Source organism: Mauremys reevesii, linkage group 21 (assembly GCF_016161935.1).
Source record: "Mauremys reevesii isolate NIE-2019 linkage group 21, ASM1616193v1, whole genome shotgun sequence".
Lineage (NCBI taxonomy): Eukaryota > Metazoa > Chordata > Testudines > Geoemydidae > Mauremys > Mauremys reevesii.
Window position 1 is genome coordinate 3,131,981 of NC_052643.1, and position 18,675 is coordinate 3,150,655.

General features: G+C 41.1%; 1 protein-coding gene across 4 annotated transcripts in view; it reads left to right on the plus strand.

The window, feature by feature from the left end:
• SPEN (spen family transcriptional repressor) overlaps positions 1–18,675 on the plus strand; it is a 113,074-nt gene that overhangs the window by 2,483 nt on the left and 91,916 nt on the right. For 3 of the 4 annotated variants that reach the window (XM_039508987.1, XM_039508988.1, XM_039508992.1), the window contains exon 1: positions 11,260–11,504. The exons of the other annotated variant lie outside the window; for it this stretch is intronic. In XM_039508987.1, the coding sequence (XP_039364921.1) occupies positions 11,422–11,504 (83 nt within the window). In that variant the 5' untranslated portion in view covers positions 11,260–11,421. Of the gene's footprint in view, positions 1–11,259; positions 11,505–18,675 lie in introns of those variants that run through there. 4 annotated transcript variants of the gene reach the window in all.

The window sequence follows — 18,675 nt, forward strand, 5'->3', positions numbered from 1 at the left end:
TTAACTTTAAATAGGTGAATAATCCCATTGACTTTAATGGGACTGCTCACATACTTAAGTACCCTGTTGAATCGGGATCATATATACGTAAAAAGCACAGTGTTGCTGCCTCCAGAGTAAGAGGGTTTGCTGGTATAGTATACAAGTATACCTAGACGAGCAAAGCCCTCTGAGTGTAGACATAGCCCACAACAGTACATAGAGCAGTACTTTGTAGCTTCCAGCTTCTGATCAAGTCTTGGCGCTGTGTATTTTGTGTTAAAGGCGACTTGCAAAATATTTTTAATTGGACTTACCACCTCCTTCCCTTTTTGATGTCTAGAGAATGCCTTGCATGGTTTGTTTTTAAAGGTTTTGTTTTCCTGACTTTTTTTTTTTTAAACCTTTTGAAATATTAGATGTCAACTTTTGCTTTCCATGATGGATGGATGGATGGATGTTGTGAGCTCTTGACCCTTATTTGAAATAGGGAAAATATGAAATATTTGACAAAAGTTTCCTTTCTTAAAATAGTTAAAATAGTTAATGTTTTTTTGCTTTGTTTTTTTAATAAAGCATGTAAGAGTTTTAAACAGTCATGCGAAGGCCTTGTCTTCATTGCCGGGGTGGGTGAGTGGTTGTATTCTGTTTATAGCCTTTAATGGTCACACAACAATGTAGCTGCACTGGTACAAACCTCAGACAGACAAAGCTACTCTTTGCACTGGTGAAGTTAACCCCTGCTTAAAACCAGAGTAAGCTCTATAGCAGCGTACCCCTGCTGGTACGCAGAGTAAATCAACTCACCTAGATACCTGCCTCGTTTTACAGCAGCTACATAAAAAGCACTAGCAAAGTCAGTACAAACTAAAATGTCATACAATTATTTGTTTATACTGCTCTATATAATAGACACTGAAATATAAATATTTTATTTACATTCCAATTGATTTAGAATGATGTGGTAAGAATGAGAGAGCAAATTTTCAGTAATAGTGTGCTGTGACACCTATGAAATCAGACATACAAATAAAAAAGAAAGTAGTTCTTAAGTGAGGTGGAATTTGGGCCTATGCCAGACAAATCAGACTCCCGAAAGGGGTACAGTAGTCTGGAAAGGTTGACAAGAGACTGCTCTACGGGTACAAATAGCAGCTTGACCTGGCTATAGTAGGTGTTTGCACCAATGGCAGCCCATCAGTGATTGAAATGCCCAATGTAGGCATTCCCCTCCCTGTTGCTGAACTTTTGCCATGTTGACTCTGACGTTAGAGAGACAAGGTGGGTGAGGTAATATCTTTTATTGGACCAACTTCTGTTGGTGAAAGACAAGCTTTTGAGCTACACAGAACTCTTTGCATCTGGGAAAGATACTGTGTCACAGCTAAATACAAGGTGAAATAGATTGTTTAATATAGGTAGTTAACACATATACTAATGGACCATTCAAGGAGAAGTGGCCTATTAACACCTCTGCAGTTATAGGACCAAAAAGGAGGAGGTGGGGGGTTTAGTGGCTTACAGATTGTTGTAATAAACCATAAATCCAATGTCTTAATTAAGACCGTGATATAATGTCTAGCAAAATTAGGAATTTAAGTTCCCAGGCTCATCTTTTGAAGGAGTTGTGGTGTTTTTCGTTGAGGATAAGGCCTGAGAGGCCAGATATGGAGTGATTGTTTTGTGAAAAGTGTTTGCCCACGGATTATAGGGTGTTTTTGTCTTTTATCATTTTCCTGTGTGAGTTTCTTTGAGACCATAGTGATTATCTGGTTTCACCCTCATAGTGGTTGTTGAGGCATTTAGTGCATAGGATGAGGTAAACCTGTTGTGATAGACCTGTGTAGGACTTGTCCATCTTGAAAGGTGTGTTGTGGGGGGCATTGATCAGTGGAGATATATCTGCAGGTTTTGCATCTGTTATGGCAGTGTCTGGTGCTGCTTTGAGTTGATGGGTCTCTGGGAAGCTTGCTTCTGATGATGAGCTTGGCAAGGCTGGGGGGGGGGCGGAGGGAGGTTGTTTGAAGGCCAGGAGAGGGAGTTTGGGGAAGATTTATTTCAGGATGTAGTTCCCAATGAGTATGCTTGTAACTGTTTGTTTATACCCTCTATGGGTTCCAGTGTGGAATAGTAGGTGACAAGTAGGGATGTGAGGTCAGAGGGAATTCGTTTTCTGTATTAAAGCATGTTCTCTTGGGGTGTTTGAGTGCCCCATTCCACAATGCAATTTACTTCTTTGGTGTGGTGTCCTTGTTTGATGAAGGAGGTTTTAAGTATGTTGAGGTGTATACCTTGGACTTCATCCTTTGAGCATATTCTGTGCTCTGAGTGTCTGGCTCTAGATAATCGATTTCTTGGTGTGTCTGGCGTGACTTCCGTATCTGTGAAGGTAAGTACGGTGGCCTGTGGTTTTCTTATATATAATTGTCCATAGGGTTCCATTGTTGAAGCTGACGGTGGTATCCAGGAAGTTGATGCTGGTGTGGGAGTGATCTAGAGAGAATTTGATGGATGGAAGGTGATTGTTGAAGTTGTGGTGGAAATCTGAGGGAGTTCAGGTTGTCTGTCCAGAGGATGCTGAAAATATGTATCTCAGGTATATTATTGGTTTTGTGGTGCATTTGTCCAGAAATTCTTCCTCAAGGTAGCCTGGGAAGAGGATGGCCAATCGGGAGCCATCCTAGTGTTCATGGTTGTTCTCATGTTTTGGTCAAATGAAATGGATGAGTTCCGCGACGTGTTTGGGGTGGATATCGGAGTGTTGTCCGTTGTTTTGTAGCTATTTGAGGAAGGCAGCATGATGCTGTCATTGTGAGGGATGTTGGTGTCCAGGGAGGTGACATCCATGGTGTTCAGGGGGAGATTAGTGCTGCAGAGTTTCTGGAGGAAGTTGATTGTATTCTGTAGGAAACTAGCCCTCTGTGTGGTTTGAGGATGGTTTCTTGGAGTCCTGAGATTCTTTCACTGAGTGCCATGGCCAGATATGATGGGACTGTCTAGGTTCCCATGTTTGTGTATCTTGGGAAGCATAGAGAAGATCCCTGAGTTGGGTTTGTGGGGGATGAAGGTGCAGAGTTTCTCTTGGAGTTGTTTGGGGAAGGATTTGATGATGCTCTGAAATTGCTGTGTGAATTGTGGTGTGGGATCTTTTGAGTAGGCACTGTTAGTTGTCAGTTGTGATGACTGTGTCAACAAGGACGGTTGGGAACTACGATGGTACCCCCTTTGTCTGCTGGTTTGGATCACTATCCGGTGGTTGGATTTCAGGGACTGATAGCTGTCCTTTTGGCAGTGTTTAAAAAATAGTCAAAAATTTAATCCATGTGACCTTAAATGTGTTTACTAGATACTTTAGTGTAGTTACAGTTACTATCTTGGTATTGATCATACTGTATCTGCTAGGGTAGAAGCAGCAGCATTCAAAGCAAAAGCCTATGTGCCCAGATGCTTCCACCAACTGTGCTTCCATATGCATGCCTGAACTTCCATGAGCATTTCTGTATCCTGAAGGCTGCAGAGTATTCACAATGTAAAAATAAAGTCCAACTGAGATCAGAAATTCACTCCTGTTGCCCTCTGCTTCATTGAAGCTGTTCAAACGCATTTAATTTTAATTATCCGTTTAGCTAACGAGCAGTTACACCAATTTTTGTGTAATCCGTGTTTATTAAAATGTAGTAAATTGAGTTTAATATAGAAATAGCATTAGAACAAAATATCAGATTTCTGTAAAAGCAAAAGCAAGGATATTTGTAAAATAAAAAAGGTTCCATTCAAAAAAAAAAAAATGTTTCTCCACATCCTTTCAAAATGGTGGGGCTGAAAGGAGAGCAGCAGCAGACAACTTAAAACGTTGATTCGGGCTTTGGACAGTGTATTTCATATCCTAGCCCATATCCTGCAAGTTGATCAGTGTGAGAAGGAAGCCAGCATCATTTTGCTCAGTGACACTCCACACTGATGTAAGGGTGTGCAAAAGTGGGCCCCATACGTGGCAGTTTTTCTGCTGTATTGGCTATAGGAAAACAGAATTAAAAATCCAGTGTAGAAATCTGCCTATCCTGTACAGTCCCCATGCATTTATTTGAATCCTGTGGGATCTTGCTTTGACAATAATTATTTATTTTGAGGTGCCTCTAGCATTTGTGAAAGGTGTTGTTTTTTTGCAGCCTTGGAGATTGACTAGGCTGGTAGGGGACTTCAGTGTGACTCACCTGTGAGCCACCTTTGCAACATGAGCAAGTACTGTGTAGTTCAATCTGCAGAAATGGCTCTGTGGGTTATAGTGGGCCACAAATGGAATATGAGCTGACAGTGTGACACAATTGTGAAAAAAAGGCTATTATCATTCTGGGGTGTATTAACGGGTTGGTCATATGTAAGACACGAGAGGTAACTGTGCTGTTCTACGTGTCCGTGGTGAGGCTCAGCTGGAGTAGCTTGTCCAGTTTTGGGAAACACACTTTAAGAAAATTATGGACAAATAGAAGAGAGTCCAGAGCAGAACAAGTACAATGATTAAAGGTTTAGAAAATCTGACCTATGAGGAAAGGTTAAAAAAGGTAGATGTGTTTAGTCTTGAGAAAAGACTTGGGGGGGGACCTGGTAAGCCTTCAAATATGTGAACAGTTGTTTTAAGAGGATGGTGATCAATTGTTCTCCATGTCCAGTGAAGGTAGGACAAGAAGTAATCAGCGTAATCTGTAGCAAGGGAGATCTGGGTTAAATGTTAGAAAGTTTTTCCTAATTATAAGGATAGTTGTGTATTGGAATAAATTGCGAAGGGAGTTTGTAGAATCCTCATCACTGGAGGTTTTTAAGAGCAGGTTAGACAACCCCTGACAGGGAGGGTTTAGGTATATTTGGTCCTGCCTCAGCACAGGGAGCTGGACTAGATGAGCTCTCAAAGTCCCATTCAGCCTTATATTTCTATGATTCTAATCTCTATGCTGCTCCGCTGACATCTCCAAAAGAGTGCCGTTTGGGATGTCCAGTAGGAACTATGTTGAAATCTGATTTATTTCACATCTGCCATTAACATAGTTCAATGGTGCTTTTTCCTGAAACACTTTGGCCATGGTCTGAAAACTATTAATTTTAATAATTCTTTTAAAAATATATTATCACGATATTCAGCAGCAGTTTTTTTCAGTCCATTCATTGATACAGCATTCTTGGGTGTCAAATAATCACTTTACACTTTGCTGCTGGAGACAAGCGGTATCTATTTTATTAATTGTAGTGGTCTGAAAATCTGTTTAGAAGCACTTCTCTGTAGAGTGCAATCAACAATAGTGTTTGCCAAAATTGACATATATTGACCTTCTTGTTGGTGGCCACCATTTTCATATCATCAGTGATGATGATAATTAAAGATAGGCCTTGGGGGCGGTGGAATAACTTAGATCCAGCATCTCTAAACTTTGGATCTGGAGTCAGATCCAAAGTTGCAGGACAGAGCACTGATAGCTTTAAGATAGGATGAACCAAAATATCAGGTCCTAACCCCCCACCTAAACTGGGATCTGGCTCTGAACTTCATGTTTATAGCACTATAAAAATATTAATGAATCCCCGATCTCAGCAGTCTGAGATGCCAAATACTAAAAACTGTATTAATCCTCACTCATGAATTAAAAGAAAATCATCATTGCTTAAACACTAAACGTTTTATTTAAATGATAAAGTTCTTGCAATAATCCAGACCATTATTAAAACCAATCTGATATTCAACTCCCTTATTGTCATTGTCACTAATGAATATATATATAGTCAACAGGCAGGAATACTATATGAAATACTGATTTATTAGCAAGATGGCAGACATAATCCGAAGTTAAAAGATGCTTTAGTGAATTTCTATAGCAAGTATTCCTGAGAATACTTCAGCCACCACAACAGATCATGACTGTGTAATAAGCACAGAAGCCTGTTACTTACAATCACTGGTAGAATATAATAATAATTACCTCATTGGATGTGACCAATATTCTATCTAATCTATTATACAGACTCTGACATTTGGCCAATGTTTGCTTCAGAGGAAGGCATAACATCTGCCCTCTGATGCATCTAACTGTGCATTTACTTTATCCTGTGGAGGACTGAAATACAGAATGACTGATAATCCTGAAATGCCCTGAAATAACAGTACAGGAAGTGATCATTTTACTAAGCATAACTGCAGTTGCTGTTCTTATTCACTGTCTAATCTGTTTTTTAAATGGACAAACTCCTTGCCGCCATAACCTGTGTGGCTATAAATTCCACATGTTGGTTAATATGTTGCATAAAAGTGTGAACTGCTTAACCACATCGGATTAAGTGGGTATTCACCCACGAAAGCTTAGGCTCCAATACTTCTGTTAGTCTATAAGGTGACACAGGACTCTTTGTCGCTTTTTGCAGATCCAGACTAACACGGCTACCCCTCTGATAGCTGCTTAAACGTTGTCAGTATTACCTGTCAATTACATAGGGTGGACTTTTATTTTGGGGTTGGGGAAAGCATAAATAACGGTGCCTAATCGGCCTTCTTTCGTCTATTTGTTATTTCATCTACTTCTAAGAATATTTTCTTACTCTCCTGATTTCCAAACTATATAGTTCCAGACTTTTTAATAGGTCCTTGTATGGAAGCATCTCTTCCCATGGCTCTAATTGTTGTCCTTCTTTTTGACCTTTCTGCTTTCTGCATCTCTCTTCTTGAGATGAACTTGAACATAATGTTCAGGCTGAGAATGAAACATTGTCTTGTACGTCTCCCTTGTTAATATGCGGCCTGACATGTTATTCCCTTGTGACTGTTACAGTGCACTGAGCAGATGTTTTCACTGAGTTGTCCACAAGGGCTCCTAGATCATTTTCTTGAGAGGTTAAGTGTACTTCAGAGCCCATTAGTGTGTACATGTCATTTAAATGGTTCCTTCCAATGTGCATTACCTTGCACTGAATTCCATGCATTTTGGAACAATGGAGACCAGGTCAGTCTTGCTAGCATCAATTATGGTGCCAACTGTAATCCATTAAAGTCTGTGTGAGAGTTTGATTGCTGTCAGGCTAGGCAGGCCAAATTAATCCCTGGAGCACTCTATTGAAGCCAGTAGAGTTATGCCAGGGGTGAATTTGTTGTCATGTGTCTAATGCTGGAGCTTATTCTGGAGTATGACTGACCTCTGCCTTAGATGCAGTCCTGAATCTCAGGACCAATCTGGTTTTTTTTTTTTTGGTCTCCTCCCCCCCCCCCTCCTCTCTCCAGCCTTCATTGAAGTCCTGCATACGTTACAACTGTTGTATAGCAGAGTTAGGGGATTCAGTTATAATGCCGTTGTCACAATATTATGTAGCCTTAGTGTAGACAGGCACTGTTTCCCCACAATCAGGTTAAAGTGTTGGACAGTCCAAGACTTTACCCCAGGTACGCATACATGTCTACATACCATCCCTACTGCTTGTCGTGATGATTAGGTCTTTAAATAACATGACTTAAGCTATTTCCCTTTCCACCACTGACTGAATAGAGTTGGTTTACTTGCTTTTGTTTTTAGATGCTTCTAATCTGTAGACACCCCTCTTTGCCCATAACATGCGGGAATCCACACCCTTGAGAAACGTAGCTATGCTGATTTCAGTTTTCAGTGTAGACCAGCCGTTAGTTAAGCTCCTTTTACAGGCCACATCTACACTACAAAATTAAGTCAACCCAGGGGTGTGAAAAATCCACACCTCTATATGATGTAGTTAAGCTGATCTAACCCCAGATGTAAACAGTGCTGGGTCGATGGAAGAATTCTTCCATCGACCTAGCTACCGCCTCTCAGGGAGGTGGGTTAACTACGGTGATGGGAGAACCCCTCCTGTTGCTGTAGTGAGTGTTTACAGCATCGCTGTAGTGGTTAAAGTGTAGGCGTAACCTTGGTCTTGCCCCTCGGAGCTCTTGTGCGAAGATAGGAGAGGAATAGGCAGCATCGTAGCTGAAAACTGCATTCTGAACTGGAAGGTGAAAATCACAACTTGGGAAAACTGCATAAGAATAAGCAACTTTACTGTAAAACTTGGAATATTTTACCATTTATCCTGGAATGGATGTTTGTAGAGCTTTTTAAATATATAAAATGCTATATACAGTAAATGCTTATTTATAACAATTACTCTGTGTATTTTTGCTTTACAAGTAGCTGGTCAAAATCTAAAACCCAATTCCATGGAAAAGAAATTGACGTGGTGAACATATCACTGAAGAGAGCTGGTAATATCTTTTGTTGCTTTAACATTCTGAATGCTTAGGTGCACATGGCTTGAGTGAATGTTTGTAAGTGGGGGTGTGAAGGGGGGGGGTCTTACTTAACTCTTGGGTGGAGGGAATAATTTCTCAGCCAGTAAAAGCCTTCAAGATATAAAGTTAAATGAAAAGACTGTGAGCACATTGGGGCAGGAACCCTCTTAATTTGTGTTCAGTACATCACTGAGTGCATAACTGGGTGCTCAATGGATATTAACAAGCATGGATTGAATATGAATACAGTGCAGTTGAGCTTCGCTCATCCCAGCAAATAAGAATATGGTTTCAATCAAGAGAAAAGCATTGTCAGCAAACAGGAGGCTTTGGCCAAAGAAAATACATTGAAATATTAGTCTTTTCTTTGTGGTATAAGCAGCTAACCAGGCTTATGTGGCTCCAAAAGAAATGCTGTCTCTGGATGTGTGTTCAGTTTTACCCTAACCTCAAACTGCTTCACTTGGTGGGGTTTGAATGCAAAATAATAACTTGAGCGTCTCTTCTTCCAAACTCCTATGAAATAATTTGATTCTATGTGGAAAGGGGCAGTGGTGCTGGAACTAGCAGTGCTGCCGTCCCCCCCTGGCATGAAGTAGAAATAACAAACACCAAATACATGGTTTCCATGGCTTCCAGCATCAGTACCCCCACTATAAAAGTTGTTCCAGCACCCCTGGAAAGGGGAGATGGCTGGATCTTGCTGTTGATAAATCTGTATTGTTGCTCTTTGTTAAATGGATAACCTTCTCTGAGTGCGAAATCGCACCCAGTTTCCCTCACAGCTGTTAAAAAGCTGCCTTCCAAGGAGAGACTGGGATGAGATGCTGGAAGGGATAGTACAGTGGCCTTATAAGCATCGAGTGTTTAATATCTACTAGACTCCCTGGAACCATAGCTTCATATACTGGCAGGGTTGATTCTGCTCTTCCTTCTTCTGGAACATTGAGTTACATGTTGCTAATTGTGGCTCATTTAGATGAGACCTTTAAAAATAAGGTCCTGTCTAATCTGTGTAAACACTAGGGGCCTAATCCTGTAAACAGTTAAGCATGTGAGTAACTTTACTCTTGCAAGTAGTTCCAGGATTGGGTGCTTGCAGGATTCAGTACTAAAGATCCTGTGGCAGTTTGCATAAGAGTCTACTCTGTTATGTCCTTTGCTAACATTTCTTCTCCCTCCCACTTTTGTGAAAGGTGCTGATTGGTTGTCAACTTCCCCTCTAACCCTAGATGAGGTTGCATATAGTAGTAGCTGCATGTGATGCTGATAGAGACGACCAGAGCTATAAATTGTAAAATAGAGTGTAACAGGGAAATCACACTTATCTAATATGAAATGAACTTGTGCTTGCTTTCACATTGAGTATTCCATGTAATTTAATTGAGGTAAATTTAAATTTGCTTATATGTATTGCATACATATTTTAGAAAGAGAATGTAAGACACTTAGGGCTGGGAAGATTCTTATGGCCCTGATCCTGCAATAGCATCTCCATGGGTGGATCCTGGGGCCCATGCAGTTACATTTGAAGTTATTGTGGTGGGGTGGGCTGTGCAAGGGTCTTCTGTAAAGATCCAATTGTGAATGGGATCTAAGACTATACGAATTGTTCATTCCCTCTGGGGGACCTTGCATTGGCCACTGCTGGAAGACAGGATACTGGGCCAGGTGGACCTTTGGTCTGACCCAATATGGCAGTTCTAATTATCTACACCTCTAGTGAGGCACAGTTTTAGAATGGCAATGTGATTGACAGTAATGTTGCACAGGATTATTACTGAAAAGTGCCTTTGGGGGAGAGAGCTGCTATGTAAATATTTTAAAATATGTGTAATTTGAAACCTCATGCTTTAGGGATTAAGCCGATCTCTGTTAGATCAGGATGAGACCTAACACGAGGGACAGATTATCCCACATTTGCCTAGAGCGGAGATGTTTCATCTTCCTGTGAAGCATCTGGTACTGGCCACTGTCAGACAGGACCCTGGACTAGAGGATCATAGAATCAGACTATCAGGGTTGGAAGGGACTTTAGGAGGTCATCTAGTTCAACCCCCTGCTCAAAGCAGGAATTTGGGTGTGATCCTGTCTAGTGATACTTGTGTTCCTAACTCTAATTTAAGATGTCACCTGGGATGAAAATCTGATTTATTTGTACTCTATTTATGGTATTCCTATGGTACATATCATGCTGGTATTGAAGCACCACATACTGCTATCACTTTTCTACTCTCTGGTCAGAGACTGGCTGCTGTGTTTGTTGTTAATTTATTCCTAGCTGTATAAGAAAGGACCTGACGCTGTGCTGTTACACTGGTGGAAATGCTGAATAGCTCGATCCATTTCCATGGAGTATCCCCGGCTTTACACTGGCATTTCTGAGATCAGCATTTGCCCCCAAGGCAAAGTCAAGAGGCAAGGTGGATGAGGTAATATCTTTTATTGGCCCGGTGAGAGGAGACCAGCTCTGTAGTGACACAGAGCTCTTCTCCACGAACTTCAGACCCTTAATTTCCCTGAGCTGAGAGCCGTGGCAGTGGAGCCCCAGCCAGAGTGGGATGTGATGCTGCAGGAGGGAAGGCACCAAGTAATAAAGGGTTAAGCAGACTCCATGCCCCCCTTCTCCCCTAAGTGCAGCCAACCATATGGTGCAAAGAGAGCGTCAGGAGCCCCAGTTCCGCTCCTAGGGTCCATGCCCCCCTGTCCCTATTGGACTCAATGACACAAAGTGCTCCCCCATTGACTCCAATGGGAGCGGGGTGGGAAGGGAAGGGACGCCTCACTTCCACCCCCCCTTTTTTTTGCGCAGGCGCAGTGGCGTGAGGAAAACGCGTGCGCAGTGAGGCTGGCGGCCCAGGGCGTTGGGAGCGAGCGCACCCCTCTCCTTTCCCTTCCCCCCCCCCCGGCCGGGAGTGCGCCTGCGCCGGGCTTCGCGGCGGTGTGAGAGGGAACTGGGAGAGCTGAGCCGCCACAGAGCGCGAGCGAGCGCGAGGGGGAGGGGGCGCCGCGCTGCCGCCGCCGCCGCCGAGGGGAGCCAGGAGGGGAGCCGCAGCCCGCCGGCCCGGAGCAGGGGCCCCGAGGGATGGTGTCCGCCACCGCCGCGAGGGGAGGCAGCTCCTGGCACTAGGGCACAGGCCGGGGCGCGGGGGCCGGCGCGGCGCAGCATGGTCCGGGAAACCAGGCACCTCTGGGTGGGCACCTTACCGGAGAACGTGCGCGAGGAGAAAATCATCGAGCACTTCAAGCGGTGAGTGACGGGGGGGGGTCTCATGGGGGGCAGGAGGGGCCCCTAATCCGGGGGGGGGAGCACAAGGGGGTTTCTCCGCCAGGCTGTGTGCGCGCTGCGTCCCTAGTGTATGAGCGGGGGGGGGGGGGGATCTGCGTGTGGCTCCCCCCTTCCTGGGCACGGAGCTGTTACGGGAGGGGGCACGGTCTGTGCATGCCCCCCGCTCCCCCCAAATAGCCCAGGCAGCTTGGAGAAAACAGGATCTTCTATGGCTTCCCCTCACCCAGCGTGGAGCCAGCGGTGAAGGGATGGGAAAATCTGTCTCAGGGTATCATAGCAACTCCTGCGGATACTCACCCCCATGGACTGTGTGTGGAAATCGCTCTGATCCCAGGCGAGAAGGTGTGTGGGGGTGGGGGGGGAGGGTTTGGGGGTGTCAGAGGAGAACAAAAATATCTATACGCGTCCCTGCACCGCGGTGAAGATCTTTGTGGTCTCCTGTAAGATAAAATCCTGGAGGTTTATAATGCGGAAGGAGCTTCATGGAGAAATATTGGAGCCTCGCAGAGCCAAGGACTAGCAGGAGCATGGATGGAAAAGCCAGATGAAAAGAGGGAATTCGCTATTTTCTGCGTGGATGGGATATTTTGTGAGGTACAATTGGAAACAATTTTTAACCTCAGAGGCTGCTCATCTTCCTTCTTGGTGCCATGGCTTTAAAAATCCTATCTCAGTGTTTAAATGAAGAGGGTTTTTGTTTTACATTTTTTTTTCTTCATATCAACTCATTCCATTACTGAAGGTAGCTGGATACCTTGCACTCAGGTGTGAGCAAGTGACTGTAACCCCCGTGCATCTTTGGTTAGATGCTTTATAATGAAATTAACTAAGAGGTTTGTAAAGTGAATGGTGGGAACTTAAGTGCTTGGAAATACAAAGGTGAAACTGAAGAACACAGAAATGCTTGAAGAAGCCAACTCCCAGTGGATCCTTTCACTAAGAAACAGTGTTCTGGAATTTATAATACTGGAGCGTGGACTGGTTTTGTTTTAGAGAGACAAGGTGGGTGAGGTAATACCTTTCATTGGACCAACTTCTGTTGGCGAAAGGGTCAAGCTTACACAGAGCTCTTCAGAGCTGGTATTATTTTTTACATTTATAAATTCCATATTCTCTCTCTCTCTCTCTCTCTCTCTCTCTATATATACTATAACCCCAGTCACATAGGCCATGATGGAACAGTAGTTTGCATGCTTTTATATTTTCCCTCACCTCTTCATATTTTTCTTTTAAAATATCAAAGCTTAAAAAAAGGTTTGTTTTCATTTGTCTGGTCTTAGTGGTATTTAACCAAATATTTTGTTTTATCTGTTTTGAGGGATTACATTTAGTGGGTGGAAGATTAAACAGCGCCTTTTGGAAATGTCATTATAAGGTTAACAAACTGCACTAGAACCTTGTTAAAAGAGTAATAAGGAAAAAAGAAATAAGTTCTAGATGTGCATTATAAATAGCCAGGATTGGGTCTATTCTCACACTTCAAAAGGGTTCTTAAACTTCTTTTTAATCTGCTTTACTACGGCTTAGTGTAGGAATATTACAGAGCGTCCTTAATAGTGAGTCACCATGGGAAAAATAGACTTGGTTACTAACACATGAGGAGCTTGGACAGGGAAATGGAAGAAGGAGCAGGAGAGCTGCCCTATGGCTTTTTTAAAGGCAGATGATTGATTTCGTTGTTGCTTGATCTTCGATATTAAATCTTCATCTTGGAAGCGTGCATGTCTGCATGTAAAGCAGGGTTTGTGAATAGTAAGCTCATTCATAACCACTTAAACTAGGCATAGTGTGTGTGCGCGTGCGCCCATTTGTGATCAGTCCCCCATTATTTTAAACTAGGAAGTGAATAAAGCAAGAGATTGTGATTTGAATCAGGAATTAGGCAGAGTTATTTAGTAAGAATTGTTATCTGGGCTTTCCCCACTTGCTACCCTTAAAATCCTTGTATATGAAATATTTAATTTATAGGAGAATGAGCAGATTTAATGCATGTTGCTGGAGTGGATATATGTAAAATGATTTGTGTTGGTATTTTGCTCTCAATCATCTGCCCTGTAAGAGATGTCTGTCTTGTCATTGCACTGTTTTCAGTGATGGGAAATTCACATGCACAAATGTGCAAACACGTGCATTGCAGCATTTGCTGATCAGTGACATGCTGCTAGCCTTCGCAACTCTGTCTATCCGAGAGAGCATTTGCTTGCTTTTTGGTGTGTCCCTTTTATAGTGCAGAGGCAGGGAAAGGAAAGGAGGAAACATTCAAAGAGAGATTTCTTTTCAAGTGGTGGATGGTGCAGCGGTCTGGCTTGTGTGAATGACTTTCTAAAATGGCGGCTAGGACTCAGTTTATGTGGGAAAGAGCAGAGCAGATCTCCTACTGCACAGAAGGAGGTGGGGAAACTGCAAAAGGAGGCAGCAGCAGGAGCTGCGTAGCAAGAGGCTTCGCTAGGCTCCCTGATCATAACTGCATTTAGTTGCAAGACTTACTTTTATTTTCCTTTGCACACCTTAGACTGTCAAGAAATGAGTAGAGTTCATGGTGTGTGTGTGTACAAAAATGTGATCTATAAAGGAGTCCCTTCGGGTCTTTTTAGGCACCAACTAGATGGTTTGGTAGAGGCTCATTCCTGATATATTCATACTTAGATAGTGTTCAGATTTGGATTGTATGAGGAGTGTAAATTGTGTGATAGGATGGGGCAGAAAATGAATCGGAAATGGTTTAAAACTAGATAGGAGCATGATAGTTACTCAGAGCAGGGAGGAAATTCAGCCATACAGATCTGTTAACATTGCATGAAACTAAAGAAAACAACACCTCTCTGCCTTTGGAACCCTGATCATTAATTACGTTGATAATATTAATCAGAAGTCCATATTCCTATCATTAAGGCTTACACACAGAACATGTACTTTTCTCTTCTCTTCATGGTAGTGAGAGTCTGTATTAACCATAATTTTAGTTATGTAGGTGATCAGGGAATATATAAACACTTGGGTTACTCTAGAGTATATATTCTGAAACTCTTAGTTCCAAGCATGATTGAATTTAAATAGCAAAGATGGAGGAGTACTCAAATAAAATTGAAAATTTGGCATTCTGGTATTTTTCCTTTTTTTTCACATGACATTTTTAAAGCAGGAAAAAGTTGCCATGGTACTGTTGCTTAGAGATTGATCAGGAAAATGGCAGGATCTGAATTAATTGCTTTTTTGTTTTTTACCTTTCTGAATTTTGATCAGTGGTTTTGGAAGGAAATGCACATTGCTTTGGCAAAACCTTTTATTTCTGCACAACTTGAGTGGTCTTTACAATTTAGATTTTTAGCTGGTTCTTAAAAATAAAAATGCCACTCCCAAACCATGCATTAATATATGTGTGTACACACACACTCCAAATCAGTAAAAGGGGTGTGAAAATCTAAACATTTGGCCACTGATATAGGTATTAGTTTAATATTTTTATTTAATACCGTACATTGTTTTGAGCTGTTTTTAGCTCTCTAAATTACTAAATATTTGTTGCTTAAAATATCTGTTGAATGAAGTTTCAGTTAGCAGCAGGATCATCAAGGGTACTGTATGTGCACAATAGAGCAAGCCTTTCTTTGTATGTTGGTTAGTTGAGTGGGGGAAGGGACAAGTTACCCAATAATTGTATTGCAGTCTTGTTTTATTGTGGCAGGAGCTTAGCTCTGCTGGACATATACATATGAAAGGCAGCTGCCTGAGCTTGGATATGTAATGTATAAGGTTGGCTTCTTGGAAAGACCGGCTCTTTAGTTTGGAGCTCTTTTCAGATTTAGCTGATCTTGGCTCAATCAAGTTCCCACCCATCCCCCAGTCTGAGAACAGGAAAGAATATGCAAAGAAGCTGACCAAGCAGTATTACAAAGTTGTAGTTACAGAAGCAGAAAAGAGAATTTGTCAAAAATATATCACTACAATAAATATTAGATACAGCCAAGGAATAGCCAATGTCAGTTATATATAATTTCAGTGTACCAGTATTTATACTAGTTTTTCCAGTTGTTACCTGTAAAATATATTGCCATTTCCATATATAAGCATATGTGTAAATTAAATCTTTTGTGATTACAATCTCGTGCTAAATATTTTCAATACTGTACTGTAACTGAAATGGCTAGTTTTAAGAAGACACAGTAAGTGTACTGAGTGGGAGAGACTTTCATTTTTATTAATTGTAACTTAGGGAAATTTTGCTCACTTTGGTTTGCAGTCTCTTTCTTCATATTTTGGGAGAGGTTTATCTAGGCATAAATATAAATGCTTTGTAGCAGCAGTTTCTTCCAATATTTTATCTATACTGCTCTTTTAAAATTCAGTTTTCTTTTGCATAAATTGAAGTGATATTCTTTGGTAAATGCTTGTCTTAAATTGGAGGAGAATAGTGGAGTTGTCAAGAATTGTGACTGATGGTTGACTTCTGTGCACAGGGTGTCTTTAAAATCTTTTTTTCAAAGCATATTTCTGTCTTGCTGTTTTGAAGAGGTTGTTGATAAATTACCATTTGCGAATTTAAAAATATTTGGGCCAGCTTATGTGTGCACACACTGTATTTGTGTATTTTTCATATAGGCTTCAAAATACACAATTACTGACTGATTACATTTCATTTTCCATTGTATCTCAGACCTTTTCTTTAAACTCTTGTAAGGCTTTAAACTAGCACAGGAAATCAGGGAAGCTTGTTCTTAAAATAGTATATTTCATGTTATGATCTCAGATGCTGGAATTCAGTCTTCATTAAAACAGAATATTTAGCTGTGAGTGAAGGTGTTTCTTCATTGCAATAATTAAAATGAAACCAAATTATTGCACTCTTGAATGGTAGAAAAAAATCATTCACCATTACTGAAACAGATGCCCAGCAGCTTTCAGAACAAGGAGACTAAATATAGTAACATTTGTCCATAGCACAAATGCCACTCTTCCATGCTTTCTCCCTGTTTTTCCCCTTTGGTTATCCAAAGACCTGTTGCTTTGCCTCAGCTATTTGCATTTTAAATGGAAAAGACCAGTGACACTCTTTAAATCATTAGGGGTCATATTATTTTGATATGCAAACTTTTTTATTGTGTGGGAAATATTAGCCTGTGCAATGGGAAGATGTTCTCAGAGCCAATAGTGTGAGTTTAAAGAAACACAAATACTATTTATATTGTAGTTCTTAAAGTTACAGCTCAAAAAAGGCCTAAAGAAAATATTTTACATAACTGTTAATGTTGTTCTAAGCACGTTTTAGAAACCTTGTGTTCTTTGGCTTCAGGTTGTCTTAACTTCATGTGGAGGGCAAGGTGGAAATATAATCTGTTATTTAACAATTCATATCCTTTGAAATATGGTTACACTTTGAAGAATCAGTCTGTAAAAGGGGCATTGTGGAGATTCCGTGTTTGTTTTCATTTACTTCCATATTTCATTTTACTCAGTTTACAAAAAAAATAAATAAAATTTTCTAATGGCAAATAGTGCAAACTCATTCTAGCGTTGTAACATAAAGTCAAGTTGTGTGCTTTATGGCTTATGAGTCGCCACTGGTAAATAAAGATTATACAGTTGAAGTTGGTCAACAATTCTGTGAATGGTGTAAGGGGCAGAATAGAATCCAGTGTGGTCTCCGATGGCTGTATTGGCTCTGTACTGCTAACCAGAGCAAACTTTGCTTTGTCAGAATGCCAAGCAGATATGATCTGGAATGTGTACAGGGATCAGAACTGTTGAGTAAGAAACTACCATTATTTTTAATGCAGATGCTTTTCTGAACATAGCATTGGCAGTCTTTGCTATTGATTTAAATGAGAACAGGATTGGGCCAATAATAATAATAGTAGTAATAGTTTTTCTAGTAAAATTCTCCAACCATGAAACCAAAGTACTATGTTCCCAGGTCTGCAAAACAAGTTTTGTTACTTATAATTAGCAATGGTACTTTGGTACATCAGTTCAAATGTAAACATAAAGATGACCTCACTAAATCAACTATATATTCAAAATAAAACTGAACATTCCTTTCCAGGCTTAATATTTGGGGATTTTTTTTTTATAATAAAAGAGGGTCATAGTGAATTCTGGTTATGTTCTCTTATTTTGAATGAAATAACATAGAATTTTGTGGCTTGTTTTTAACTTCAAACAAGTAAAAGTGCTTTCATATTTCATTAACAATCCCCACATCAGCAGTGAAACTTGTGAGTGGTTTATGGCTATATTTCCTTGTTGAAAGCAGCCATTAAGCACATTTTAAAGTAAGTGCTGAAGCATATTTTAAAGGTGGGCTTTCTTGGGGTGCAGGGAGGGAGGAATAAAGCTAAAGGTAGGATATATTTTATTACAGTAGTGCCTAGAGTCTCTGGTCAATATCAGGGCCCACTTTTGTTGAGCACTGTACATATGCATAGTAAGACAGTCCCAAATACAAAGAATTTAAAATATAGATAGAGAAGATGGAGAAAAAGGTGGGAGAGAGGAAATAATATTCCCATTTTTCAGGTGAGGGGCTGAGAGATTAAATGACTTCCCAAGATCACTCAGGAAACCTCTGAGTTGAATTGAACCTAGCTCTCCCGAGTCTCAGTCCAGTGCCTTAAACCACAAGACCTACTTTTTTCCCAAATAGCCTTAGCAATGGGAAAAACCTATGTCATCAGAATTTGTGGCTCAGAGGTGTGAATAAACAACCTCCCAAGCGACATAAGTCAGCGGGAGAGCTTCTCCCGCCGATATAGCTTCTACCACTCACATAGGTGATTTTATTATGCCGAGGAGAGAGTTGTCTCCCATTGGCATGGAGCATCTTTGCCAGATGTGCTGCTGCAGTGTATGTGCCTTAAGTGTTGAATGAAGCCTCATTTGACTATATCCATGAGGCAGTCAGTGTTACTGGTGCCAGTGGAGTTTCTCCTGTTTCTTTATCATTTTGACTTATCTCCTAAACTTCTCCTGCTGTGCATTTGTTCCTAACTAAGCTTGATCCCCTGAAGGCCATGAGCACTGATTTCTAAATATCCTTTTAGGTTTCTGTGATGGAGTTGCTAGGCATATTGTCAAGTGGTTCTGTCTGCAACCACTGACCTCTTCCCAAAGACTTAGTCATTTCAGGGATGTTCAA